This window comes from Chiloscyllium punctatum, chromosome 26 (assembly GCF_047496795.1).
Source record: "Chiloscyllium punctatum isolate Juve2018m chromosome 26, sChiPun1.3, whole genome shotgun sequence".
NCBI lineage: Eukaryota > Metazoa > Chordata > Chondrichthyes > Orectolobiformes > Hemiscylliidae > Chiloscyllium > Chiloscyllium punctatum.
In genome coordinates this window covers 1,940,576-1,968,284 of record NC_092764.1, presented here as the reverse complement: position 1 = coordinate 1,968,284, position 27,709 = coordinate 1,940,576, and the positions used below count along the sequence as shown (strand labels likewise).

Here is a 27,709-nt window from a genome sequence, read left to right as displayed (position 1 = left end):
TACATTGGCGAGACCAAACAGAGGCTACGACAATGGATGAATGGACACTGCAGAACAATCAACAAACAGGAGTGTTCCCTCCTAGTCAGAGAACATTTCAGCAGTTCGGGACATTTGACGTCGAATCTTCGGGTGACCATCCTCCAAGGCGGACTTCAGGACAGGCAACATCGAAAAGTGTCCGAGCAGAGGTTGAAAGCCAAGTTCAGTACCCATAGGGAGGGCCTTAACCGTGTCTGTGGGTTTCCTCCGGGTGCTCCGGTTTCCACCCATAGTCCAAATTGGCCATGCTACATTGCCAAAGGGTCTGTACTGCACTGTAATAACCTGGTGTTGTGTGATCCTTTCTAATGATGGAGGCCAACACAAATTCACCCCAAAGACACAAGAAACATACGCAGGGGCGGCGCCAGACCGGGAGGGGCGCTGTTTGTGGAGCGGGCGTAGTGAAGACGCCAAGCCGTGAGGGGAGCTGTTTGTGGAGCGGATGCGGTGCAGAAGCCGAGCCGGGAGGGGCGCTGTTTGTGGAGCGAGTGCAGTGTAGACGCCAGTTCGGGAGGGAGTCTCTTGTCAATTTTGACGATCCGTTCCTGCTCGAAGTTGTGTAAATGACGTCACGGGGTGCGCTGCCGCCATTTTGCCGAATCGAACCCGGGGGAAGAGCCGGGCCCGAGGCCCCAGCCGCAGGCCCAGGCCATCGAGGTATACAGCCGCGGGCTAAGCACTCAGCCTGCTCCGTCCCCGCAGTCTGAGCCATCGGCAATGTGCGATGTCAGCTCCCAATACCCTCCAGGTAAGGTTTGTTTGTATTTACTTTGGGAGGGTTGTGTTGCCAGGCCCTGGCCTGGGTTGCCGTGGTTCGGGCTGGGAGGGGGCTCGGGTAGTGGGGTTTTCCCGCCGGGTGGGGTGAGGGGGGGGGGGGGGGTCAGGGCAGGGGGGGGGGGGGGGGTCAGGGCAGGGGGGGGGGGGGGGGTCAGGGCAGGGCCGGGGGGGGGTCAGGGCCGGGCCGGGCCGGGCCGGGCCGCAGTCTGGCTGCTGCAGTTTGATTTGGGGAAGTGGCTGGGAGTCGGTGCTGTGTTGTCGTTAGATTAGATTCCCTATAGCGTGGAAACAGGCCCTTCGGCCCAACAAGTCCCTACTGACCCGCCGTAGCGTAACCCACCCAGACCCATTCCCCTACATTTCCTCCTGACTGATGCAACTGACACCACGGGCAATTTAACTTGGCCAATTCACCAGGCCTGCACACCTTTTGGAGTGTGGGAGGACCTGGAGGAAAGCCCCGCAGACACGGGGAGGATGTGTAAACCCACACAGACAGGGACCCGAGGCTGGGATGGAGCCTGGGCCCCGTGCCGCCCCCACAACTGGTTTATCTTTTAAAGTCAGTTTTTCAGGTAGTGCGTTGTTTCGGAGCTCCGAGGGGGTAATGAGTTCAGAGGCAGCAATAACTATTCGGTAATCCTCTCAGTATCGCTAGTCTACCCTGTTCTGCAAATTTTCCCAGAGCTGCCGTGGTAACTTTAAAGCCTAAATGTTGAGGTGCCGCATTTCAGCGTTTTTATATTCCCACTGCATAAAACTGTTCTCTCTTTCCTTTTAAATCTTTTTGTTCTCACCTTTTAAATATGTCCTCTAGTTTTGAACCCCCCCTACATTAGGGAAAAGACCGTTATTATTGACCGAGAGATTTGATGAGGATCAAAACAATGGCTGTAGTTTTCCCAACATTTAATTGATGAGAATTTTATATCATCCAGAAGTGAATGTTGAACATGGTGTGATAGTGAACAGGCCAACAGAGATGTGGTTCTCCCAGCCCTACCCATTTATCTCTCCACCCTGGAGGCTTCCTGCCACTATACAGTTGAAGGGCTTTTGCCCGAACTGTCGATTTTCCTGCTCCTCGGATGCTGCCTGACCTGCTGTGCTTTTCCACTCTGATCTAAACTTATGTGGTTTGTTAGTGTACACGTTGAACCTGATGTTTCTGAATGTGTACAAGAAATGAAAGGTGATTCACTTTTTCCCCGGGGTACAACAGTGTTACAAGGGGACATAAATTTAAGGTGAAGGGTGGAAGGTATAGGGGAGATGTCAGGGGCGGGTTCTTTACCCAGAGAGTGGTGGGGGCATGGAATGCACTGCTCTTGGGAGTGGTAGAGTCAGAATCATTGGCGACCTTTAAGCGGCATTTGGATAGGTACATGGATGGGTGCTTAATCTAGGTTAGAAGTTCGGCACAACATCGTGGGCCGAAGGGCCTGTTCTGTGCTGTATTGTTCTATGTTCTATGGCTAGCTTTAAGCTCTTGTACACTTGGTTATATAACTCAAGGGACAACATTCCACATCAAGTGTGGGAGAAGAGGATGGTGGAGCAATGTTGCTTTTCAGACTGAAGGCCTGTGACCATAGGTGTGCCACAAGGATTGGTGCTGGGTCCACTACTTTTTTCATTCATATAAGATGTGACCAAAGGAGGTGTGATTAGTAAGTTTGCAGATGACATCAAATTGGAGGTGTAGTGGACAGTGAAGAAGGTTACCTCAGAGTACAATGGGATCTCGATCAGATGGGTCAATGGGTTGTAGAATGGCAGATGGAGTTTAATTTAGATAATTTTGAAGTGCTGCATTTTGAAAAGCCAAATCAGGGTAGGACTTATACGCTTAATGGTAAGGACTTGGGGAGTATTGCTGAACAAAGAGACCTCTGAGTACAGATTCATAGTTCCTTGAAAGTGGAGTCACAGGTAGATAGGATAATGAAGATATTTGATACGTTTACCTTTATTGGTCAGTGCATTGAGTATTGGGGTTGGTCATATTGTGACTGTACAGGACATTGGTACAGCCATTTTTGGAGTATTGCCACAAATTCTGGTCTAGGCGAAAATGAGGACTGCTGGAGATCAGATTCTAGATTAGAGTGGTGCTGGAAAAGTACAGGTCGGGCAGGATAATCGACGTTTTGGGCAAAAGCCGTTTATCAGGACTGAGGCCAATTCTGGTCTGCCTCCTGTAGGAAAGATGTTGTGAAACTTGAAAGGTGATCTCTGGCTACTGAGCTTCTGGTTAGTTTCTATATCTTATCAAAACCATTTGTTATTTCAAATGCTTTCTGCTTCTGAGGACAGCAGTCTCCACTTTTTCAGTCTTTTCCACCTAATTCAAGATCATCCCAAGTAGCATAATGGTACGTGTCCTCTGCACCATCTCCAAAGCCTTCTCATCTTTTCTAAAGTGTGATGTCTGACAATAGTTAATAAATATTTTACATCCAATATCCAGAGCAACCAGCCCTCTTGATTGGCACCAAACCCATCATGTTCAACATTACTCCCTCCTCCATTAATGCAGAATGGCACCGACAAGATAGAGTGCAGAAACTCACCAAAAGTTCTTAAAGCACTTTCCAAACCTGTGACCTCTACCAACTTGAAATGCAAGGGCAGCAGATTTATAGAATACCACCACTGCAAGGACCCTTTCAAATCACTCACTATCCTGACTTGGAAATATATTGCCAGACAGCTAAATGTTGAAATATCAACATAATAGAAGAGAAGGGGAAGCAAACAGGAGGTGTTGATATACTAGTAAGAAATATTGTGACCACAGTAGGAAATGAACAACACTAGCAGAAAGTGAGGACTGCAAATGCGGGAGTTTGGAGTCAAGAATGTGGTGTTTGAAAAGCACAGCAGGTCAGGCAGCATATGTTGAGCAGGAAAATCGACGTTTTGGGTAATGTTTCCTGATGAAGGGCTTTTGTCTGAAGTGATGATTTTATTGCTCCTCGGATGCTGCCTGAAGTGCTGTGCTTTTCCAGCACCTCGAATCCAGAATCTGGTTTCCAGCATCTGCAGTCATTGTTTTTACCTGCAGTGCTTTTCCAGCACCACACACTCAACGCTAGCAGAAGTATAGAAACAGAACCTATGGATTGAAATAAAAGGAAAACTGTCAGCCACAGTTATCGGGGGAACTGTGGACCACCTTATAGTGAAAAGAAATGGAAGGAGATTTATGAAAACAATTTTATGGAAGGTTAGTAGAAAAAAATAGCATCTATGGTCAACTTTAACCATCTCCAAAATGGAGGATGAGGTAGCAAAAGAGATTGAGTGTATGAATTTTTTTTAATGTTTGCAGACTTTCCCATCCAGTATATATGTAAATCTTGACTGGAGTCTTGGTATGATCCCAGCTAATAGTAACATTGGACAAAAAGGCGGCACGGTGGCACAATGGTTAGCACTCCTGCCTCACAGCGCCAGAGACCTGGGTTTAATTCCTGCCTCAGGCAACTTTCTGTGTGGAGTTAGCACATTTTCCCCAGTGTCTGCATGGGTTTCCTCCGGGTGCTCCGGTTTCCTCCCACAGTCCAAAAATGTGCAGGTTAGGTGAATTGGCCATGCTAAATTGCCCGCAGTGTTAGGGGAAGGGGTAAATGTAGAGGAATGGGTCTGGGTGGGTTGCTCTTCGGAGGGTCATTGTGGACTTGTTGAGCTGAAGGGCCTGTTTCCCCACTGTAAGTAATCTAATCTAAAAGGCGTCACAGAATGAATCCTGTCTTGGCAGATCATATGTTTAATATTTGTAGCAGTTATTGTGGTGGTCAGTCACTGACGCATTTACACAAAAAAAACGTATAATACACAAAAGAAGGAAAGCAACAAGCTTTAAATAAGAGTTCCAAAAAAATTAATGTAAGCCGTACGACAGAATTTCAAGTCCTTTCCCAGCAATATTCTTTTATAAATATTCAAATCCCAGCACTGTATCACATCTTTAATCACTTCTTCTGCAACTCCCATTTAATTTTTCTCAACTGACTCTGCCCAGTTTTTCTCTTGGAACTGCTGAGTCTGTTTTATAATTTCTTTCCAGTTCAGTCATAGAGTCCATCTGCCACTCTTTAGCCCATTGCCTCAAATGATCACCATAGCCATGTAATCTTAGATAACCTTCACTGTCTGCTATACCATCAATCTTGGTGTCATCTGCCAACTTACTAACCATGCTTTTTAGATTCTCTTCTAAGTAATTATATAACAAACAAATGTGGACCCAGCACTGATTCCTGTGGAACACCACTGGTCACTGACCTTCAGTCCAAAAAAAAACAACTGTCCACCATTACTGTAGTTAAGCCAATTTTGTATCCAATTGGCAAGCTCACCCTAAATCCCATGTGATCTAACTACAAATTAGTCTTCCATGTGGCATCTTGTCAAAGGTTTTACGAAAGTCCAAGTAAACTAAGTCTACTGTTCCACCCTCATCAATCTTTTTGGCTACTTCCTCAATCTTAATCAAATTTGCGTGGCGTGATTTCCCTCACAAAGCCATGCTGGTCTGTCTCCTTTCAGTTCTGATAAATTTCTTCTCAGTACTGACAACTTGAAAACTTCCAAACCAAACTCTTGCAGCTTGGAGACTTCGCAAACTAAAGCCTGTCTGCCAGGGTGACTATTCTCAACTGAAAACATCTCATCTGAACTAAAGTCAACACTAAACTCGTGGCTGATGGTTTATTCAGCACCACAGTTATCCTACCAGTAAAGTTGTCATAGTTCTAGAGGGGCTGCATTCACACTAGAGAGAAATGATTGTTGGTAGTTTAACCTGAGGGGCACCACCTCGAGTGAGAAGTTGGATCTTCAGGATAACCTCAGCTGGTACAGGAAGTGAGCCTGTGCTGTTGGCATAATTCTGCTTTACAAACCAGTTATCCAACCAACAGAGCTAACCAGTGCCCACATCCTGCTAGACAGTTGAGTGAATTGCATGCTTTTTGACATCACTCTTCCAAATTATTTCTGACCATTCATCTTAAAAAGAAAACCTTCATCTGTGTCTTTTTAACATTCATATTGCGAAGTGTTAATACATTGTATGTTACTCACAGAAATTTGTGCATTTCTGGATGTTCCACTGTAGAAAGAACTTTAAAATTGTACTCTGATGGGATGGATATAATAGTTTCTGGGGATTTAAACTGACAGCCTTTGCAGATGACACTTAGTTGAACATATATGTTGTGAATATGAAAGTAGAAATCTAGCAAGGGATGTGGTAAATGGGGAAAGCTAACAGTTGGAGATCAGTATGAGATGTGCTGTGTGTTCAAAGAAATGAGACAGAATATTTTCTTAACGCTAAAATAAGAGGAACATGGAGCATTTAATAAGAGGAACATTTGTCTAAAATATTAACTGTTTGTTAATGATGGCTCATGGGCTATCATTACCCATCAGTAATCAGAGTTTGCTAAGTAAAACATGGTGTTAAAGCCCTTCCAGTATCTCCTGTTTTACATTGTTTATTCTGATGGTTTGGTTTCAGTGCTACTCACCTGAACCATGCTGCAAAATCCTCTCATGGAATATTTAAGTCTGCCATCAAACATAGTCTGTGTAGTGTGGTAAAGTTTAATATTGGCGTAGTGTAGTGAAAGTATAGTGTTGGTATAGTAGTGTTCTGGTTTTCTCAGTATTGAAAATATTAGACTTGTCATTTCTTTCATGCGGACTCCTCTTATCAAAAATATTTTGAGCATTTGGATGAGATTAGGAGAATTTGACAAGATGAAGCATAGAGCTGCTTTTCCATATAATGCTTGGTTTGTAATGTAGGGTTAGGCAGGTCCTAGGTCTTTATTGAAAATATGGCATTACCCTCTTTCATGCCTTTGTTAGATCTGACTGTCCTTATTTCCCTTCCAAAATCTTGACTTCGTTCAAACTCTGCCTTCACAAACAGCAAGTCCCATTTCCCGTCACTGTTGTTCCCTCAAACAAGTCATGTCTTGATTTTGAAGTTCTTGGCCTTGTTTTTAGTTGACCCCATGGTCTCACTCCCTCCTTACTTCTATGTACTCCACCAACTCTACAACCCTCTGAGATTAAATGTGCACCTCTAACTCTGTCCTCCTATTCCCAGTTTAGTTGCTTCACAACTAGTGGTTGTGCCTTCAGTTGTTTAACTGCACAGGCCTGAAATTTACTTCCAGCATCCTTCCACCTCATTTTCCTCTTTTCAATCATTAAAACCTCTGACCAAATTTTTAACCATTTGACCTAATATTGTCATGTGTGGCTCAGTGACATGTCCATTTTATAATGCATCTGTGAAGCCTCTTGAGACATTTTCGTTCAGTAGATGTTCTTTTTACAAACTTGGATTTTTTGGTTGTTGCTGCCCACCAATCCCAGTACATTGTTTGGTGCAAAACCATATGACATACTCAGATCAGTTAGGCTGCTGCAAAATTCTGTGTTGCATCGTGCAAAATCATTCAAAAAATGGAAGTTCTCATAGCAGCTGATAAACCAGCATGGTAGGAAAGTGAGAACAGCAGATGCTGGAGATCACAGTTGAGTGTATGGTGCTGGAAAAGCACAGCAGGTCAGATAGCATCCGCGGAGCAGGAGAATTGACATTTCGGGCATAAGCCCTTCATCAGGAATGAGTGAGAATGGTGTGGTTAGTGATGATGATTTGCTATTTCTTCCTTTTGGGAGTGAACTATGCGTTAATAAACTTATTTTTAACTGTTTCAGAAAGCAATTGACCTTGTAACTAAAGCCACAGAAGAAGACAAGGCAAAGAACTATGAAGAGGCATTGAGGCTGTATCAGCATGCAGTGGAATACTTCCTGCATGCCATTAAATGTGAGAGTTCTCCGTGGACATTAGTGAACCAGTTGGATTATCAGCCTTTTATTTCCAATTTTTTTTTCTAACTGAATTCAAATTCACAATTGACCATTGTGGGATTTGAACTTGCATTCTCTGGATATATTTCAGGAAATGTGAGCAGAGCTGGCATGGCCGGCATTTGTATCCAACCCCAAATATTTTTTAGGAATGTCATGTGCTGCCTTCTTGAACTGCAGTTCATCTGGTGTAGGTACACCCAAAGTGTTGGTAGGAAGGGAGTTCCAAATTTGGCCCAGTTTAGACAAATTGTACAACAAGCTCATCACAAGCTTTGATCTAATACTTGGCCTGTTTTGAATTAGTGGACCTCAGATTGGGCATTGGAGACACTGTATTGGACTTCAGTACTCTTGGATCAAAGGGGGCAGAGTTCAGGACTACTCTTGAACACGACTGAGTGACCCGTGGGTCAGAGAGAGGGAAAATCAGTTAGTGCTTCTGATCACTGTTCAGATCCCTGAATTAGAGGGGATATCAGTTGGTGTTCCTGCTCCTGATCATTATTGAATGTTCCCTGCTGCTGACCACCATTGACTGATTTCTGAGTATGTACAAGATTGGCTAGATTGGTGAAATGTCAGCAAGTGTTCAGGTACAGGGCATCAATGGGCAGTGGAACTATACCCTCATGTTGTCACCAGTACAGGCAGGAAACATTCTGTGGTGACTGGTAATCAGGTCTCCCCTTCTGGGATGTTGGAGGCAGTTCCCCACCTTAGGGTTACTGTAGTCAAGATATTCCACTGTTTTTATTGCAGATGAGGCTCATGGAGAAAAGGCAAAGGAGAGTATTCGAGCGAAGTGTGTTCAGTACCTGGACCGTGCAGAAAAACTGAAGGAATATTTAAAAAACAAAGACAAACGCGGCAAGAAGCCAGTGAAAGAAACACAGCAAAATGACAAGGGGTATGGATGAGGCTCCTGATTTGGGAGAAAAACTGGAATTGTGGATATATTCATGGCTAATGGAGAATCGGCACATGCATTACTGGGATTGGGATGTTGGCAGACAATTACTTTCATGGGTCGGGTGAGGGAGCATCTGCTGGAGAGGAATGGGTAGGCAAGAACAATGTGGTGTGAGATAGATGTATATTATTGGGGTGAATAAGGAGTGGAGAGAGAGTTACTGCAAGTTAGAAGTGAATCAGCTGGTACTAAAATTGGAAGTCCAGGTGAATGTTTTGCATGAGGGTGTGGGATTAATGGAAGAAGTTACAAGGGAATGAAAATCTAAGTGTCTGTGACGGACAATAAGGTTTGTTTTCATGGGTTTGTTTTCATTGTGTGATAGGTGGAGGGGGGAAGTTGAAGACATGATACTTTTAAACCTTTTCAATCTTATGCTATTGTCTCTTTGCTGTTTGCTGATTCTTTAATATTTTCTTAATTACCTTTTCATATTTAGTAGTTTCCTGTTTTTATATTTAGTTGAGCCTGCTATACGTGTATATTTTCTTTCCCCAACCCTAGCCATTTCCCTGCATTACTGCTGTCTGATGTTGCTGCAATTTTCATGTTTTGATTCCTCTCCCAGGAGTGACAGTGATAGTGAAGAAGAAAATCCAGAGAAGAAGAAACTGCAGGAGCAGCTGATGGGTGAGTGAAACGCATTCTCGTGTCACCAGACACCTGCCTGTTAGTCCACTTGCTCTGCATATCAGGGATTTTAACACATGGATGAGAGTTTTGGAGGTACTGCTGGACTCAAAACCAGTGTGGATCAGTTAGCAATGAAATTAGAGCCAAATAGCATTTGGTATAAAATTGGCAGCAGAATTCCAGGTGACTTAATGAATAGAACAAATGGGAAGACCAATCAGCGAGCACTTTGCGTAGTCGCGTTGGGAAAATACAGATGAGACTTTCAGCAGCAGATAAGTTGAGGCAGGTTCCAGATGGGTGATATTTTGGTGATTTGGTCTTGGTTGTAGAGAAAATATGTAACCAGAAGCTCAAGGTCAAATAGGGTGTAATGGATGTGAATAGTCTCAAGTCTGAGTGAGATGCAGCCAGTAGTCAGAGGGGTAAATTCAGAAATAAGGGAATGGAATTTGTGGCAGAGATTGAAGAAAATGGCTCATCCAGAACTGGATGCTAGCCAAGCAGCATGAAAATCTGAGGTAGTAAAGGGCTCAGTCTCAAAGTTGCAAGCATTCACATGAGACTTGACATGTTTCTTGGAACAATGTTGCTTTTAGTGTGTTGATGAAGAGGACCATGGGGCCTAGGATAGCACTGTATTTGGTGCCTCTGCCAAGCTTGGAGGCAGAGGAGTACTGTGATCCTGATTAGTACAGGGAGTACTAGCCCACCATTGTCCCAGCGACGGTGATGTCATTTTAATTTTGTGCAGAAACACAACAGTCTTTAGAGTAGGTGCAAATCAGACTGAAGTTTCAAATCCAGCCTTGAAGTGCATATTGAGGAGGAATTACAAGCATGTACAAATGTTTGATTTGAGATCCAAACTTACAGCAGCAACCTGTCATTCTTCCTCCAACCTGAGATGTCTGAAAATCAAACTGTCAGTCAAATCAGATTAATAGTGGAACAGAGCCTTTCTACAATTGTTTATGTATTTTAAAAATGCATTTGTATGTTGGAGAGGTAGCGACATAGTGATAATGTCATTGGAGTAACAATCTGGAGGCCCAGGCTAATCTCCTGGCAACTTGCTTGGTCTGACCTACATGTGACTCTAGACCCCAACCTAGCAAGCCACCCATTTCAAGAGCAGGTAGGGATGTTGCTCCTTGCCGGTCATGCCCACATTATAAAATAAATGAAATAAAAAAGCGCTTTTCATGACTAAGGATGTCCTATTTTAGAACAAGAGTTACTTTTGAATTGGAATCATTATTGTAATTTCAAAACAGTAGCCAATTTGCAGGTAACAAACTCCCACAAATATTTGTGTGATCATCGTATCCGTTGGTGGTCTTGAATGAGCGATACATTTTGGCCAGGCGATAGCGGTAATGCACCTGCTCTTTGAAACAGTGCCAAGAGGCCAGATAAATCCTTTACTTATCCCAAACAAAGCACACTTGATACCATAGAACTCCATCAGTACTACACTGAATTGTCAGCCTTGATTATTGATTGTAATATTTTTATACATCATTTCATGTTGTCTGTGTCCTACAGAACAAAGCCGATTTTGCTAGTATATCAGGCAGGACTTGCAGTCTGAAGATAATATTCAATACCATCTATTAGATGCGGTTTTTAAATTAAGACTTTATTTTGGTGGCAGCTGCTAATGACAATATTCATACAGCAAGTCATAGCACAGTATAGGCTGATAATTAAAATAAAATAATAAATAATAAAAAAAGCACAATTATGAATATTGAAATGTACATGTAATGCAAGATTGTCTCCCTAATTTACAGAGTAAAATATTAACTGCCCTGTGCTTTTTGAATTAAAAACCATAATTCATAGATTTAGATTGAGTTCATTAAATTTTCAATCATTTCATACTACTTGAGTTTTCTGAAGGAGATGTTTGGCTTGTCTTCTAGTCTTTTCATTTTGTGCTTCACTTGTGAAATGGTTTATTTTCTGCTTAACACCTTAATCTGGTTGTGACAAGAAACATTGGCAATGGCAGGTGGGTTCGTAGTTTTCCAGCAATGTTCAGACAGCGTTTTTCTTTTCACTGGTGGATTACTTGAAGACCTTAACACTTAGGAGCAGAAGTAAACCATTCAGCCCATTGAGTCTGCTCTGCAATTCAGTGCAAACACAACTGATCTGATAATCCTCAACTCCATTTGTCTGCCTTCTCCCCATGATTCTTCTCTGCTTTACTGGTTAAACATTTATCTAATTTGAATGTTTGATTTGCTATTCTTTGAGCAAAGAATTCCGCCTTACCTCTGTCTTCATTGTGTAAGATTATTGTCCTAAACTCATGTAGAAAGGGAAACAGCCTGGGTGTAAGTTTGCTTGATGAGCTGGAAGCTATGTTTTCAGATGTTTTACCACCATACTAGGTAACGCCATCAGAGAGTCTCCGTTGAAGCACTGGTGTTATGATCCGGTATTTAGGTTTCCATGGTGCGATGGCATCATTTCCCATTCTTTTTCTTGGGGTGGTAAATGGGGTATAAGTCGATTTGTTTGTTGATAAAGTTCTGGTTGGAATGCCATGCTCCTAGGAATTCTTGTGCGTGTCTCTGGCTCCTCTTAGGATGGAAGTGGTGTCCTTATTATCACTTTTGGGGTTTCGTGAATGTTTTGTTTTTTGCTATCAATGTCTTCATTTTTTCAAAAAGACTTTGAAGCTTTCTGTAGATGTGTTTGGAACTTTGTTGTCAGCAGTCACACTCTTGTTCCATTATAGGTGCTATTGTGATGGAGAAGCCCAATGTGCGATGGAATGATGTGGCCGGTTTGGAGGTGGCAAAGGAGGCCTTGAAGGAAGCTGTGATTTTACCCATCAAGTTCCCTCATCTGTTCACAGGTATGTTTTTATATTTCACAGCTTTTCTCGTAAGAGATTTACATAGAACATAGAACATTACAGCGCAGTACAGGCCCTTCGGCCCTCGATGTTGCGCCGATCAAAGCACACCTAACCTACACTAAGCCAATATCCTCCATATACCTATCCAATGCTTTCTTACAAGGCGATAGCCTTGTCGTTTTATCACGAGATTATTAATCCAGGATCCCAGGTAATGTTCTATATACCTGGATTCAAATCTTGCCATGACAAATGGTGAATTTGAATTCAGTATAAATCTAGAATTAAATGACTAATGATGATGAAACCATTGTTTCATGATTCCCTAATATCCTTTATGGAAGCACATCTGTCAACCTTACCTGGTCTGGCTTACATGTGACTCCAGACCCACAGCAATGTGGGTAATTCTTAACATATGAGCCCTCTGTGCAGTTATAGATAGGCAATCAGTGCTGGGCTGGCTAGCTAGCTCCTGGAAGCGCTAACTCTAGTTTCTGTCTACAGATGCTGCCAGACCTGCTGAGCTTTTCCAGCAATTTGTTTTTGTTTCTGATTTACAATATCTGCAGTTCTTTTGATTTTTAATGAGGAACAGTTGTTGGTCAGTAAGAGCTGGGATTTGTAGAGCTATGTTTAGGATCGACAGCAAAAAGATAAAGATATCGGGTTCAAGGATGACTGAGGCATCTAAAGGGGATCCATAAGGATACGAGATTAAGGATGACTGAGTTGAAGGTCTGTAAGAAAAGCAACATATTGCAGATGGGATCTGATATAAAATGGAAAATGTTAGAAATAATTAGGTTTGGCAATCTGTGCAGAAAACTGTTAAATGTCCAAAGAGGTGTTATCGTGAGAGGAGAAATAGGGGGATCAGTGCATGATTTGAGGCATGTTGCAGGACGAAGGGCTTCAGATTCTTGGGACATTGGGGCCAGTTTTGGGATAGGAAGAGCCCATTGCAAAAGGGTTGCATGTCAATAGGACTAGAACCAGTGTGCTTATGGGAAGATTAGCTCCACATGTCTTAAAGTAAACTGGCAGGGAGTGGGTCAGAGTATTTAGAGGTCATAAAGAATAATAAGGTGCATAAAGGAGATGAGTTTTTTTTGGATAATGCCAAATAAGCATTTGATAAGGTTCCATGTGGTAGGCTGTTGGAGAAAATGCAGAGGCATGAGATTGAGGGTGATTTCGCAGTTTGGATTAGAAACTGGCTTTCTGTAAGAAAGCAGCGAGTGGTGGTTAATGGAAGATATTCAGCCTGGAGTCCAGTTACTCATGGTGTGCCACAAGGATCTGTTTTGGGACCACTGCTGTTTGTCGTTTTTATAAATGAGTTGGATGCTAGCATAGGTGGATGGGTTAGTAAATTTGCAGATGACACTAAAGTCGGTGGAGTTGTGGATAGTGTGGAAGAATGTTGCCGGGGGGCTTAGATAAACTGCAGAATTGGGCTGAGAGGTGGCAAATGGAGTTCAATGCAGATAAATGTGAGGTGATTCACTTTGGGAAGAATAACAGGAAGACAGAGTACTGGGTCAATGGAAAGATTGTGCCGAGGGATTTTGGAGTCCATGTGCATAGATCCCTAAAGGTTGCCACCCAGGTGGATAGTGCTGTTAAGAAGGCAAACGGTGTGTTAGGCTTTGTTGGTAGAAGGATTGAGTTCCAGAGCCCTAATGTCATGCTGCAACTATACAAAACGCTGGTGTGGCTGCATTTGGAATATTGTGTACAGTTCTGGTCACTCCATTACAGGAAGGATGTGGAAGCATTGGAAAAGCTGCAGAGGACATTTACCAGAATGTTGCCTGATCTGGAGGGAAGGTCTTTTGAGGAAAGGCTGAGAGATTTGGGTCTGTTCTCATTGGAGAGAAGAAGGCTAAGAGGGGAATTGATAGAGACATAAAAGATAATCAGAGGATTAGATAGGGTTAGATAATGAAAGTCTTTTTCCTGGGGTGATGATGTCAGCTTGTATGAGGTGGCATAGCTACAAATTAAGGAGTGATAGATTTAAGATGTAAGAGGCAGGTTCTTTATTCAGTGTGGTACAGATCTGGAATGCCTTGCCTGCTGATGTAGTTAACTCAGTCACATGAGCGAGATTTAAATAATCTTTGGATGGGCACGTAGATGATGATGGGATAATGGAGGGGGGATAGGCTTAGATAGTTCACAGGTCGGCAGAATATCGAGGGCCGAAGGGCCTGGTCTGTGCTGTATTTTACTATGTTCTGAAGGACTGCTGTATTAATTAGGGACAGACTAAGGAGGGTTATGAGAAATATGAGCACGGATGAAATGTCCTATCATAGTTGCATAGAACAGTGGTTTGGCTTGAATAAGAGTATTGCATCCAGTTCTGGGCACCAGTTTAGGAAGGCTGTAAGATATTAGAGAGGGTGCAGGAAAGACACAAGAATGTTTCCTGGATTGAGGAATTTCGGTTAGGTAGATTAGTCTGGAGAAGTTGCAACTGTTTTTCTTGAAGAAGCTATGGTTGAGAGGCGATTTGATCAAAGTGTTCAAAATCGTGAAGGATCTGGATGGAGTTGATGAGAAAAAAGCTGATCCCATAGTGAAAGCATTGTGAACGAGAGGGTACGGATTTAAGGTAATTACTAAAAACAACAATGGCGATGTGAAGAAAACATTTTTCACAAACCTAGTGCTTCAATGAGGAATGCAGTGGAGGCAAGTTTAATTGACAAGTTCAAACAGGAATTGGTTTATTGTCTTAAAACGAACCATTCTGTGAGCAAGGCAGACTTATAGCAAAAGAAATCCAGCATATTTCTTAAAAGACATTCAAAATTGACCCCAAAGTTTCCTAACCATCTTTTTGAGTAATAAGTCCTAGTCTTTATGAATAATTGATTCCAGACACCAGGTTTTAGCTTAAACAAAAGGCTTAATAGTTTATTAATAATACAGTAACTTTAGCAGGCAAAATTAAAGAACAAAGTAATCTAATTAGTGTCTACAATTTAAAGCCAATAATTCTTGTTTTCAGCCCTGTTCTTTCAAAAGACAGACAGACGAACATAGTTAAGAGATTTAAAAAATTACAAACTTGGCCAAATTACTAATAAAAACAGAACTTTTTGGAAAAACTCAGCAGGTCTGGCAGCATCTGTGAAGAAAAATTAAAGATAACATTTTGGCTCCGTTGACTCTTCCTCAGAACTAGCCAAATTACTTGTGTTTTTTTTATAATGCATTGTTCTACAAGTGCATACGATTGATTTTCTGAAGGTTCCAATCGGGGCACCTTTTAAGGTTACTATGAGGAAGTTTCAGGAATCTGTATGACTTAGTTTCTATTCTCTGAACTTTCGATTGCTGATATCAGGAGGTTAGGCAAGGAGTTTACAAATCTTCAGCCAAACACCACCTTTCAGAAACCTCCAGTTCAAAACCCCTGCTTCTTCCCTTTGGCACCAATTCCCAGGTTCTGACCTCGTTCATGGCCAAACATCTGCTATCTGATTAAACGTACTAATTTCTCCAGTATCACTCTGTTTGTAGAATACTTTGATCAAAAACCAATCTGCATTTAACTTCCAGGTCGAGCCTCACAAGCCAATTGTTTGCTTAAACGGATGGCTGTTGACAGTCCCATGGTCACCTTTTAGTTCTCAGATCACAGTTCACAATTCCAAACCAAAACTGTTAAAAAGAATGAAGCAGAGTACTGAAAAATCCAACATACTGAAAAAACAGTAGTTGAATTGGTTGCATAATATGTACCTTGCTTCTGTCCCTGAAACTTGTAGAATCTGTGTTTAATCTTGTCACAGTTACTGTCATTGATTGGTCCAATTCATTGGTCCAATTCTGTTCTTCTCATTTTTATAGGTAAACGAACTCCTTGGCGTGGGATCTTGCTTTTTGGCCCACCCGGTACAGGAAAGTCCTACCTGGCCAAAGCTGTAGCAACAGAGGCAAATAATTCCACATTCTTCTCTGTGTCTTCATCTGACCTGATGTCCAAATGGTTAGGTGAGAGTGAGAAGTAAGTGACACCACAAATATTTGAGTTTTGTCAATGTCTGAGTAGAGACAGTGCCATATCTATGCTAAGTTTTAACAATAATTGAGCTTACAGAAGATTCCCTTTCCCATCTCTCACTCTGCAATGTGGGAGATACCTGGAAGATACCTGGAAGATACGTGAGATTAGTGCCTATTGAAGTGACAACAGCCAACCAGCTGGACCCCATATCAGACTCTGCTTGAGAATCTGAAACAGAGACAGCTAAGAATGGATGCCAAAACTAAATGTGGAGTGAATAATGCAGGCACATGAAAATTAAAATAGTGGAGTAAGTGTAGAAGTAAGGAGCTAATGGAAGATTAATATTTGAAGTGAGAAACTGTGACTGTTGTAATTTGTGCAGGTTTCTAAAATATAAGGTCGTTCATGAATGTGATGAACTGTGAATGTTAACTTCCAGAATGTGGACTAGAGGACAAGTGGAGATCAATGAAAAGTGAACTTGGACAGTGGTTAGCACTGCTGCCTCACAGCGCCTGAGACCCGGGTTCAATTCCTGCCTCAGGTGACTGACTGTGTGGAGTTTGCACGTTCTCCCCGTGTCTGCGTGGTTTCCTCCGGGTGCTCCGGTTTCCTCCCACAGTCCAAAGATGTGCAGGTCAGGTGAATTGGCCATGCTAAATTGCCCGTAGTGTTAGGTAAGGGGTAAATATAGGGGTATGGGTGGGTTGCGCTTCGGCGGGTCGGTGTGAACTTGGGCCGAAGGGCCTGTTTCCACACTGTAATGTAATCTCAAGATCTTAGGTAAAAATGTTTTTACTAAGCTTGAGAAATATTTAGGATAATCTACCAAATTGAAAATAGAAGTTAAAAACCTCAGGATATTAAAATGAGTTATTTGTTTCTATCGGTTCCTGCAGCATCTTTGGTTAGTTGCACTTCTTCTAGGTTTGAGATTCTCAATGAGGTTGAACTCTGCGTTTAGCAGGAAAAGTATCCGACTCTTGCAACCTGCTCACTCCCTATCTCTGCTTCTTCCATAAAGTCTGGATCACCATCACTCCAATCTCAGCAAATGCTGGGCAATCCTCAGTTATCTGGACTCTCATCCTCCACCAAAATTGGGAGAACGTTTAGCAGCAATTACTTCCTAGAGGTAGCAGAACAGTGAAGGAGTCTATAAAGTGGGTCAGCTTATGAGAAACAAAGAAGTGAATGGATACTGAGAGGAACTGCCAGTCTGACGTCTTTGTTAATTTTCCTTGAGGCTACTAAGAAGTATGCAAGTCTCCTTGGGTAATAATGTTTCCTTTCTCCCTCAGACTTGTGAAAAATCTGTTCGAGTTGGCTCGACAGCACAAACCCTCCATCATATTTATCGATGAAGTTGATTCCCTCTGTGGATCCAGAAATGAGAATGAGAGTGAAGCTGCCAGGCGCATCAAAACAGAATTTCTAGTCCAAATGCAAGGTAAGAAAGAGAGCCTTTCTCTCTAGCAATTGTGGCCACTAGTTTACTTTGAGCTAGACTGCTACACATTACAAACAGCATTTTGTTATTTATTTTTACTTGAATGTTTGGGTGAAAGTCAGGTCTCCATTACACTGCTCACAGTGGTCAACGTCCTTGGGCTTTAAGCACAAGACAGGTATGTGTAGAGAGGCCCAATATCATCAGAGCAATTCATTTATTTTGCCTTTTTGAGCATGTTAGCCACTTTCTTCAAGGGAGATCTCATGGTGGTAGCACAAATTCTGAAATTTTAATCAACTAAACTAAGAAACTCTTTCAATTTGTACCAGAATGAGTAACTAGATATACGAACTTGGCGAAATTTAAGTGGGAATGTAAATTAAGAACATTTTTCAATGTGAGTTGTGATGAAGAATGTACAGCTTGAAAGTACGACAGAAGTAAATTCTCCAGTAATTTTGAAAGGGAGATTGGAGAAATGACATATGCTTGGCAATGTAGTAATCTGCAGAAAGTAGCTTAAATTAAACCTGGCCAATTATCATTCAACAGTCTATTCTCAATTGTCAACTCTAGTGGGATGTGATGGCCTTATGGTATTGCTGCCAGAATAGTAATCCAGTGACCCAGAGACTGTTCTGTTTTATAATTTGTATTTGAATCTCAAGATTAATTTGTATATTTATTAACCAGTAAAGCAACAGGAGACAATGTAGTGCAGTTACTACGGTAAACTTTATGGGTTACAAATATTACCTGTTACTGCAGGGCAGTAACCTTATGTGCATACTATGGCTCTTGCTTTCCATCTCAGCTTAAGGTGCAGGTCTACAATAGGTCTCTGATCTCTCTCCAGTGTTGTGAGAGTCTTCCACTTCCAAATGAACAGCAGATAATTTGACTTTTAAACCTGATGTGCTGTTTATTAACTCTTTCTAAGTCACAGCCCACAGCATAATCAATTACATTGTGATTGGTTTAGACTAGGCAGGGATTTTCTTTTATTTTCTAATCAATCTGTTTGATATTGCTATTTCACACCTGTGGAGTAGGTGGGACTTAATCCTGGGCCTGTTGGCCCAGATGTATAGACAGTACCAGTGTACCACAAGAGCCCTGCTGGGTGGGATTTAATTTTTATTTAACCTATTTTCTTGATTAACCTGTTCAGAGATGTTATTACACATCATTGGAGCAGATGAGACTGGAACCTGAGTCTCTTGGTCCAGAGCAGAGTCATTTCCACTGAACCACAAGCATACTTCCTCGACAGAGTTTATTTCTAGTTGGTTTAAAAGCTGCATGTCATTGCCTGTTAAGGGTGTTGGACATTGATGTCACCTCTAACTGAGTCCTGATTGGTTCCTTACGTTTTCAATTGCCCACAGATCCTACCTTTTTTAAGTTTTATTTTTGTCATTTTATGACTTTTACTAAAGTTAGAGGAGAGTTTGAATTTTTTTTTACTACTTTGTCAATGAAGCAGAGGATGTCAGGGACCAAAAATTGAGAGCCTTTAGATCATGCCTCAATGCTTGCCTAACTAGTGAAATTTCCATTAAACCAGATATTTACTTATCACTGGCCTTTTGTTTTTCAGCATGTTCAGTTATCTGATGTTTGTTTTTGTTTGCTGTGTTTGAATGTTTGGAAAAAATCATGTTTTCCTTTATACTTTAATGGTGAAGCTAATTCAGAAGATCAGAAAGTATTAATATAAATGTAAAGTAAGAGATGTTAAAACGAATGAAATAGTGAAACGTTCTTCATTATATAGTGTTGAGTGAAAGTCCAAAGCATCAGGTATTTACAAACTTTACAAAGTTAACTCCATAACAAAGGTTATGTGTAGTCATTTATAAGTCTCATTGCTGAAACAAATTAAGACTATATAGAAACACATCTGACCATGATTTCTTGATGGAAGTTAACTATTTGGGCGTATATCAACACAGCCTTCTTTGGTCTTTAAGATTGCATGTTCTCAATCGTGGGGTGCTTTGTTTTGGCAGAAAGAACATAGAGAGGCATCAAAGGATACAATTGTGAAGAGGATACAAAAGAATGGGGCATTGAGTGGAAATGTGCATAAATCATTAAAGATGGTGGGCAGTTTGTGAATGCATTTTGGAAAGCATACATTCCAGATTGTATTAAAGGAGCATTCCAAGGAAGTTACTTTAGGTTTGTATAAGGCATTGAAACTGGAGTATTACATCCAGTTCTAGCTACCACACTTGAAGAAGAATGTGAAGGCACTTGAGTGAATGTAAGAAAGATTTGCAGGATTAGTTCCAGGGATGAGGAGCTTGATTTCCATAGAATCCGTAGTGTGGGAACAGGCCATTTGTTCCAACAAATCCACAACAACTCTCCAAAGAGTATCCAACTTAGACTTACCCCATCCTATCCTATACTATTCCTGCAACCTTGCACCTCCCATCACTGATCCATTAAGCCTACACATTGTTGGACAGTATGGGTAAATTAGCATTGACCAATCCATTTAACTTGCACATCTTGGGACTGTGGGAGGAAACTGGAGCATCTGGAGGAAACCCCCACAGAAACGGAGAGACTTCATACAGTCGCCCAAGGCTAGAATTGAACTTGGTTCCCTGATGCTGTGAGGCGGCAGTACTAACCACTGAGCCACCATGATAGATTGGAGAAGTTGGGAATGATTTCGTTGAGAGAAATTTGACAGATATTCAAAATCATAGGAACAGGAATCAGCCATTCAGTCCATCAAGTCTGCTCCATCGTTCATCCAGCTGATCAAACTTTTCAATGCCTTTCACATCCCACAGCCCTCTATACCATTGATAATCAAAAAATCCATCAATCAAAATGTAAAACATAATCAAAGAATGGTCTTCCACAGGCCTCTGAGGCAGAGAATTCCGAAGTTTCACAACTTCCAAATGAAAAGTCCTAAATAACATCTCTTTTATTTTTACATTGTTCCCCCGGTACGAGACTTTGTAACCAGGTGTAGCATCTTGCCTTCATCTATGCTTTAACAATTTTGTAAGCTTCCATTAAATAAACTCATTCTTTGAAATTCTACAGATTACAGGCTCGGTTTGCCTGATCTTTCTTTGTGGGGCTGTCTCACCATCTCGGAACAAGTCTGCTGAACCTTCATTGCACTCCCTCTTAACTAATGCTGAAATATTTGTGAGCTTACTGTCTGAAGGAATAATTCCAGAATTTGTAAAATATTTGAAGGTAATGCATTAACTGTCTCTATAGTCAATTCCTTTGGCACTTGGATGTAAACACAGTAGATAGGAAGAGATACTCACCAATTTCGGAGAGATTGAGAATGCAACAGCAAAGTCCTAAGGTAATTGTTGAAAGAAGTAATGAAGATGTAAGAAACTTTGTCACACATCAAGAGGTGATGATCTGCAATTTGCTACCTGACTCTGGTAAATTGAACAATTCACAAGGCTATTAGATTAACATCAGACCAGGAAGAATGTGCAGTCTTTATGGGGAGAAGGCATTTAATAACTCATTTGGAGAGCTGGTGTGGACATAAGTGATAACATGGTCTTGTACTGTGGTGTAACAGTTCTGAGATCCCTTGAATCAGGTGGCTTTAAAAAGAAACCCCACAGATCTTGTGGCTTCCATCTCTGCAGTAAGATTCTGTAATGTTTTGTCCAACTGAATATTTGCTCCATAGTTTTTACTTCAGGTTATACTGATTTGTACCCAGACTTGAGTGTGGCAAGTATTTGTCTCATTCACATGCAGTTACACTCGCTCAATACTAGTTAAAGAAGCATCTTAGCTCACAGTTGGCATGAATTAAAATAAATGTTTTGGTTAAAAAGTAATTAAACATTTCCCACTTGGTACTGCTTTAGGAACTAGGTTAAATTCTTGTTGTTCAGAGATTTTATAATCCCTCCGGTCTCTACCAGTTGCATACAAAGGGCTCAGTTGAAATTAATGCTGAGGAGATAAGTCTTGTCAAAAAGTCAGCTGAAAAACTAGTGAAAGGATCACTGGAATAAAGATTGTCAGCTAGTGGCTGGGAAGTACACCAGTATAAAGAGAGAAGAACAATGGATAGACAGTTAATGGTAGAAATGATTGGGTGATAATTTCTGAAAGAACGGATGTTTGTTAGTCACAGCTACTGCTCTGTTTGTGGCAAGAGGCTCTTTTGTCCAGAAATGTCAGTTTATTTTGAGTGGCTGAGTCAGTATCAATTTTGAGAAAGTGAGGACTGCAGATGCTGGAGATTAGAGTCGAAGAATGTGGTGCTGGAAAAGCACAGCTGATCAGGCAGCATCTGAGGAGCATAAGCCCTTCATCAGGAATGAGGCTTGTGGGCCAAGCAGGCTGAGCTCCTTCTTTTGGCCCCCTTGGCCCACAAGCCTCATTCCTGATGAAGGGCTCATGCCCAAAATGTTGATTCTCCTGTTCCTTAAATGCTATGTGACCAGCTGTGCTTTTCCAGCAGCACACAGAAAAGGAAGTTTGCAGACTAAAAGTTAACTTGACAATGTGTCAGGGTTTACTTTGGCAGGAAGAACATAAATGTAGAGCATTATCTAAATAGTGAACAACTACTGAAGAGTCTGGACATTCTAGTACAAGAGTATATTCTGTTACATCACGTAATCAAGAAGGATTACAGAATTCAGTTCTTTATTATTGAAGAAATTAATACGGTGCGGCACGGTGGCTCAGTGGTTAGCGCAGCTGCCTCACAGCGCCAGGGACCCAGGTTCGATTCCAGCCTTGGGTGACTGACTGTGTGGAGTTTGCACATTCTCCCTGTGTCTGCGTGGGTTTCCTCCCATAGTCCAAAGATGTGCAGGTCAGGTGAATTGGCCATGCTAAATTGCCCGTAGAGTTAGGTACTTTAGTCAGAGGGAAATGGGTCTGGGTGAGTTTCTCTTCAAAAGGTCGGTGTGGACTTGTTGTGCTGAAGGGCCTGTTTCCACGCTGTAGGGAATGTAACCTCATTTAACCTAAGGCTGGGGTGTTTTCTCCAGAGTTTAAAAGAGCAAGGGTTGTTCAATAGTTGTTCACTTTTATTGAAGTTTTATTAGATTCTGAATGAGCTTAATGAGGTGGATGTGGAAAGGATGCAAGAGTGGGCCCAGAACTAGGAGTCACTGTTTTAAAATTAGTGGTTGCCCTTTTCAGACATAAAAGACAGGAAATTGTTCCTGTCAAAGTGTGCGACTTTTGGACTGTCTATCTCAGCAGGTGCTGGTGGCAGGATTGTTGAGAGTGTTTAAGACAGAGGTAGATCGATCCCCATGCCTGTCAAGAATCTAAGGGTGACTAGCCTGGGTATGTGGTATTTGGAACACAAATGGTGAGAAAGCTTGAGGAGCTGAATGGTGTACTTCTCCTATTTCATATGTTTTATGCTAATTACTATGTATTTGGGGTTCCAGACGTTTGCTCTGTGTCTAATTCGAAAATAACTTGTTTCTCCATCTTCAGGTGTTGGGAATAGTAGTGATGGAATCTTGGTTTTGGGAGCAACAAACATCCCATGGGTGCTGGATTCTGCCATTAGGAGGAGGTCAGATTTAAGATTGTGCTACATTATACACATTGTAGTTTCTTTGTATTAAATAATTTAAAAGTTCCCTTATTGTCTGTGTTAAGATTTGAGAAACGGATTTACATCCCATTGCCAGAGGAGCCAGCAAGAGTCCACATGTTTAAATTACACTTGGGCACAACTCCTCATTGCCTGACTGAGACAGACTTCAGGGAACTTGGCAGGAAAACAGAGGGATATTCTGGTGCAGATATCTGTATAATTGTTCGTGATGCATTAATGCAACCGGTCCGGAAAGTGCAATCAGCAACCCATTTTAAAAAGGTATGTGATCAGTGTTATACTGGTAATTACAACCTCCATCACAGGTTAAACGTTTGTTCTTGCCACACAAATCTTAAACATGGGATGCTGGTGCTCTGGCCTTGATCACAGTGTGATATCGGTTTCCCAATAAACCCAGGTCTAAGCAATATCAAAAAAATTAAAGTAACATAGGAAACGCAATTCATCTTAAGTAGTAAGATTCTAAATAGAACTAAACGGAGAGACCTTATGTCGATAAAGGTTATCTTATGAACAGATAAATCATAAAAAGCCAAAGGATTCTGGATTTATATCTTGATGTGGGGAATGCAAACATGTGAAAGTAACACAGGTTTGTCCTGGAACATAGTTACCTATAGTTGGAGTATTGTTTGCAGTTCTTGACAAGAAGAATATAAAAACATTGAAAATCCAGGTAAATTCAGTGGAGCAACACTAAGCACACGTGTTACATTCTTGAGAGGCTTAAGTCAGGCTTATCAAGGTCTTTGTCATAGTGATTATCATGAGGTAGGTACTGAGGGGGTAATGAGAGGACACAACTAAAACCATCAAAATTATTTTTATATAACATAGAAGTGCAAAGTTTAAAGTGGAATTCTTAACCACAAACTTAGTAAAACAAAATTTGTAGGGGTTGAAATGGCTGGTAGGCAGAAAGGTGGGACGCTTGTGATTAAGGGATGACAATAGTCATAGGTGATTTTAATCTCTACAAATTGGAGAAACAAGATTGGCAACCGAAGGTTGAATAAAGAGTTCATAAAATGCTATTGGGAGCACATTTTGGAACTGACAATAAAGCACGTTGCATTCAATTTGACATTAAGTAATGTGAAAGAATAACTAATGATCTGAATTAGAGTACCCCTAGGTAGCAATAACCACATTGTTATGTTCAGTTTGAAAGGGTGAAGATTGGGTCAAAGTCTGTTTCAGGTGAACCCCATATCTGTGAAATCTGATCACAGTTGTTTCGCTTACCTGCCGGAACATATAATCGGGATCGTTCCAGGACCAGGAACTGCCGGGAAGATATGTTTCCCATTGAAATGAATGGGGTCACTCCTATCGGTTTCCGGCTTCCGCGGTAGGTCCTGGAACGTAATCCCTACGGGTACAGGGGCACTACTGTATTTTAAATTTAAATAACAGCAACTTGAAAGCTGAGCTAGCTGAAGTGTACAAGGCATGTATACTAGCTGAATGTATAAAGCATGGTTAGTATGTTTGCAGATGAGGTATCATTGATACCAAGGAAGGTTATCAAAAATTAGAGGGTCTTTGATCAGGTAGGGAAGTGGGTTGAGGATTGGCAACTGAAATTCAATACGGGTAAGTGTGGCACTTTGGAAAGTCAGACCAAGGTAGGACTTACACAGTTAATGGTGAGGTTCTGAGGGGTGTTGTTGAACAAAGGGACCTAGGAGTACATGCAGGCCTTCATCGATTGGAGCATTGAGTTTTGGAGTCGCATGATTGGTCAGAATATGCAAAATGCAAAAGGATGAAAAAAAGGATAAGGAATGAGGGAAAGCTAACTAGGAATGTACAAATAGCAACGGTGTTTGTAAGTTTTTAAGAAGGATGGAACGAAGTAAGTGATGATTCTTTTAAGGTAATTTGAGGGAATTAACAAATATGTTAAACAATGGAGAGTCAGTTGACATGATCTATGTAGATTTCCATAAAGTTTTTGACAAACTGCTGCACAAGAAGTTGCTAAATAAGACAAGAGCTGGCATGGATAGAAGGCAGAGAATGAGGATAAAGGAGTTTTTTTCAGGATGACAGCCAGTGATTTGCAGAGTTCTGCACGACACAAACTGTGATGTTGTGTTGGACAAACAGGATCTTGAAGTTCTTCATCAGAGAGGTGTGAAAATCACAGGCCTACTAGAGGGTAGCAAATGGGGAACCTGGCTTGTGGGAGGAGGGGTTAGTTTGCATTGGGGAGTGGAAGTTGAGAGGGGCTGGGAAATGGGAGAGAGTCTGGAGTGGATTGGGGGCAAGCTGGGGTCAGATGAGGGGGCTGTTCTGATTTTTAATCTTGAAGGAACCTCAAGGACACATTCCCTTGGCTCTCAGTTGAGGCAGTTGTTAAGTTAGCAACAGGCCGATCAAATCTTATCATTGGACCGGCAATCCAGAGACCCAGGAGATGTGCAGAGCAGCACAGTGGTTAGCATTGCTGCCTCACGGTGTCAGGGAGCCGGATTCAATTCTCCCCTCAGGCAACTGTTTGTGTGGAGTTTGCAGATTCTCTGTGTCTGTGTAGGTTTCTTCCAGGTGCTCTGGTTTCCTCCTACAGTCCAGGGATGTGTAGGCTATGTGGATGAGCCATTGGAAGTGAAGTGTAATAGGAATCGGGTGGGCCTAGGTAGGATGCTCTTCAGAAGGTTGGTGTGGACTCTATGGGCCAAATGGCTTGCTTATATCTGTAGGGTTTCAGAGTTTTGCCAGGGTCATTGTTGGGACTACAGCTATTCACACAACAGTTTCAATCTTGCTCTGGCAACATCTCAAGAAATGTTTTTAAAAATGATTTTTTATTACCTTTTTCCCTGCTTGAAATGTGATTTCAATGTTTGGTTGTTAATCTTATTTGATTCTAACTGGCTAATATTATTTATTATAAACAACAATCACTTTGTTTCTCAGGATAAGGAGTTGATCATTCAGGACTGAGATAAGAAATTTCTTCACTCTGCATTTGTGAATCTTTTTAAATTGTGCATCTTTTTAAATTGTGCATCACTGAGGAAATCAATGACTAAGGTGACAGGTTGAAAGTGAGTTGATGTAGAGGTTCAGCTGTGAGGTTACTGAATGGTTAACCAGGCTTGGGGTAAGGGAGGCTTATGGTCTTATTCATATCCCGATGCCCCACATAAAGCAGACCAAGTATGCTTGAGATAATTGCTGATTATGGTAACGGCATTGCTTGGACTGGATCATTTCAAGAGGATTCAGGTATTTTGCTATCAGTTTTACAGGACAATATATCATTAACTGTTTGATATCTTCCTCAGATTCGAGGTCCATCCAGGACAAATCCAAATGTCATAGTGGATGACCTTTTAACACCATGTTCCCCTGGAGACCCAGCTGCCATTGAGATGACATGGGTGGATGTTCCCAGTGATAAGCTACTGGAGCCTGTGGTTTGCATGGTAAATTCTGCTTGTTTTTTGTGTTGCCTTCTCATATCAGTGCTGGTAATGCTGGTGGTGAGGATGTTTGGTCAGAGGAACTTTCTATGTTTCCGTCAGTTGAAGTTTTAGTTATCTCAGTAGCAAAATAATATTTTGTTTGAAACAATGCTTGTGAAAGCCTGGCTGTCAGGGTGGTGTAACTACATTGTACGTTTGCATATCCTGTACCTGTGTGCGCGTACACTCTGTTTTGGTGCTTTCTGAATGGGTTGGAGAATTATTTTGCTGCTCTGTGGCTCAGCTTGGGAGCAGATATGAGTAGCAGCTCATGTCTTGCCTTGGGCTGTGACCCAGAATAATAAAAGCAAAGAATACTCTTAGTGTGCAAGTCATGTATAGATCAGGGTTAAGTTATGCATGCACCACCTGTCTGTTATCCATTTTGCTTGCTCTCTCTTTTGGCTTCTAACTCCTGAACTTCATTCTTTCTTTTCAGTCTGACATGCTTCGCTCACTGGCAACCACTCGACCTACTGTCAATGCTGAGGATCTTAACAAAGTGAAAAAATTTACCGAAGACTTTGGGCAGGAAGGCTGAGCCTTCTATTTAAACTCCTTGCTCTTCCAGTTGATCATTATTTCTAAAATAACAAGGAATTGTACAGTCTGAAGCTGAAAGACAAACTTAACACACCTCCCGGATGCTGCCATATCATTTGCCTATTTTAAGAAAAGCTGATTTTTGTTTTGCTGAAGACTTTGTGCCGTTATTAGTAACCAGGTTTCAAGCAGAAATATCCCAGCATGAACTTTGCACTCCTACAGTGCTCAGGAAACAGACATGTGGCCTGACCTCTTCCCCAATTCTGTAAAAGTTTGAGATTTTCTTTATCCACTGATTGACAGCCTTAAATAAAATATCAATCTCTCTCTGATCCCTGTTCAAACTAAGATTTCACACATTATTTTTCTGGGCAGGTTTGTTTCTCATCAGGGAAC

At 41.6% G+C, this 27,709-nt stretch overlaps 1 protein-coding gene across 1 annotated transcript; it reads left to right on the top strand.

Annotated features, from left to right (window-relative positions):
* Positions 1-615: 615 nt before the first annotated feature.
* On the top strand, positions 616-27,645 carry LOC140496236 (vacuolar protein sorting-associated protein 4A). Its single transcript, XM_072595738.1, has 11 exons — positions 616-793; positions 7,570-7,681; positions 8,488-8,635; positions 9,267-9,328; positions 12,084-12,203; positions 16,074-16,230; positions 17,535-17,683; positions 23,165-23,246; positions 23,333-23,552; positions 26,588-26,728; positions 27,207-27,645. Exons 1-11 carry the CDS (start codon positions 770-772, stop codon positions 27,306-27,308), a joined length of 1,317 nt encoding a protein of 438 aa, XP_072451839.1. The 5' UTR covers positions 616-769; the 3' UTR covers positions 27,309-27,645.
* Positions 27,646-27,709: the final 64 nt, after the last annotated feature.

What these genes read in the sequence shown, in the direction of transcription:
- LOC140496236 (XM_072595738.1), top strand. Translation starts at nt 770, where the DNA reads ATGTCAGCTCCCAATACCCTCCAG. An exon ending in ACACAGCAAAATGACAAGGG is followed by an intron (nt 8,636 to 9,266) that starts GTATGGATGAGG and finishes TTCCTCTCCCAG; the next exon opens with GAGTGACAGTGATAGTGAAG. An exon ending in TGGAGCCTGTGGTTTGCATG is followed by an intron (nt 26,729 to 27,206) that starts GTAAATTCTGCT and finishes CTTTCTTTTCAG; the next exon opens with TCTGACATGCTTCGCTCACT.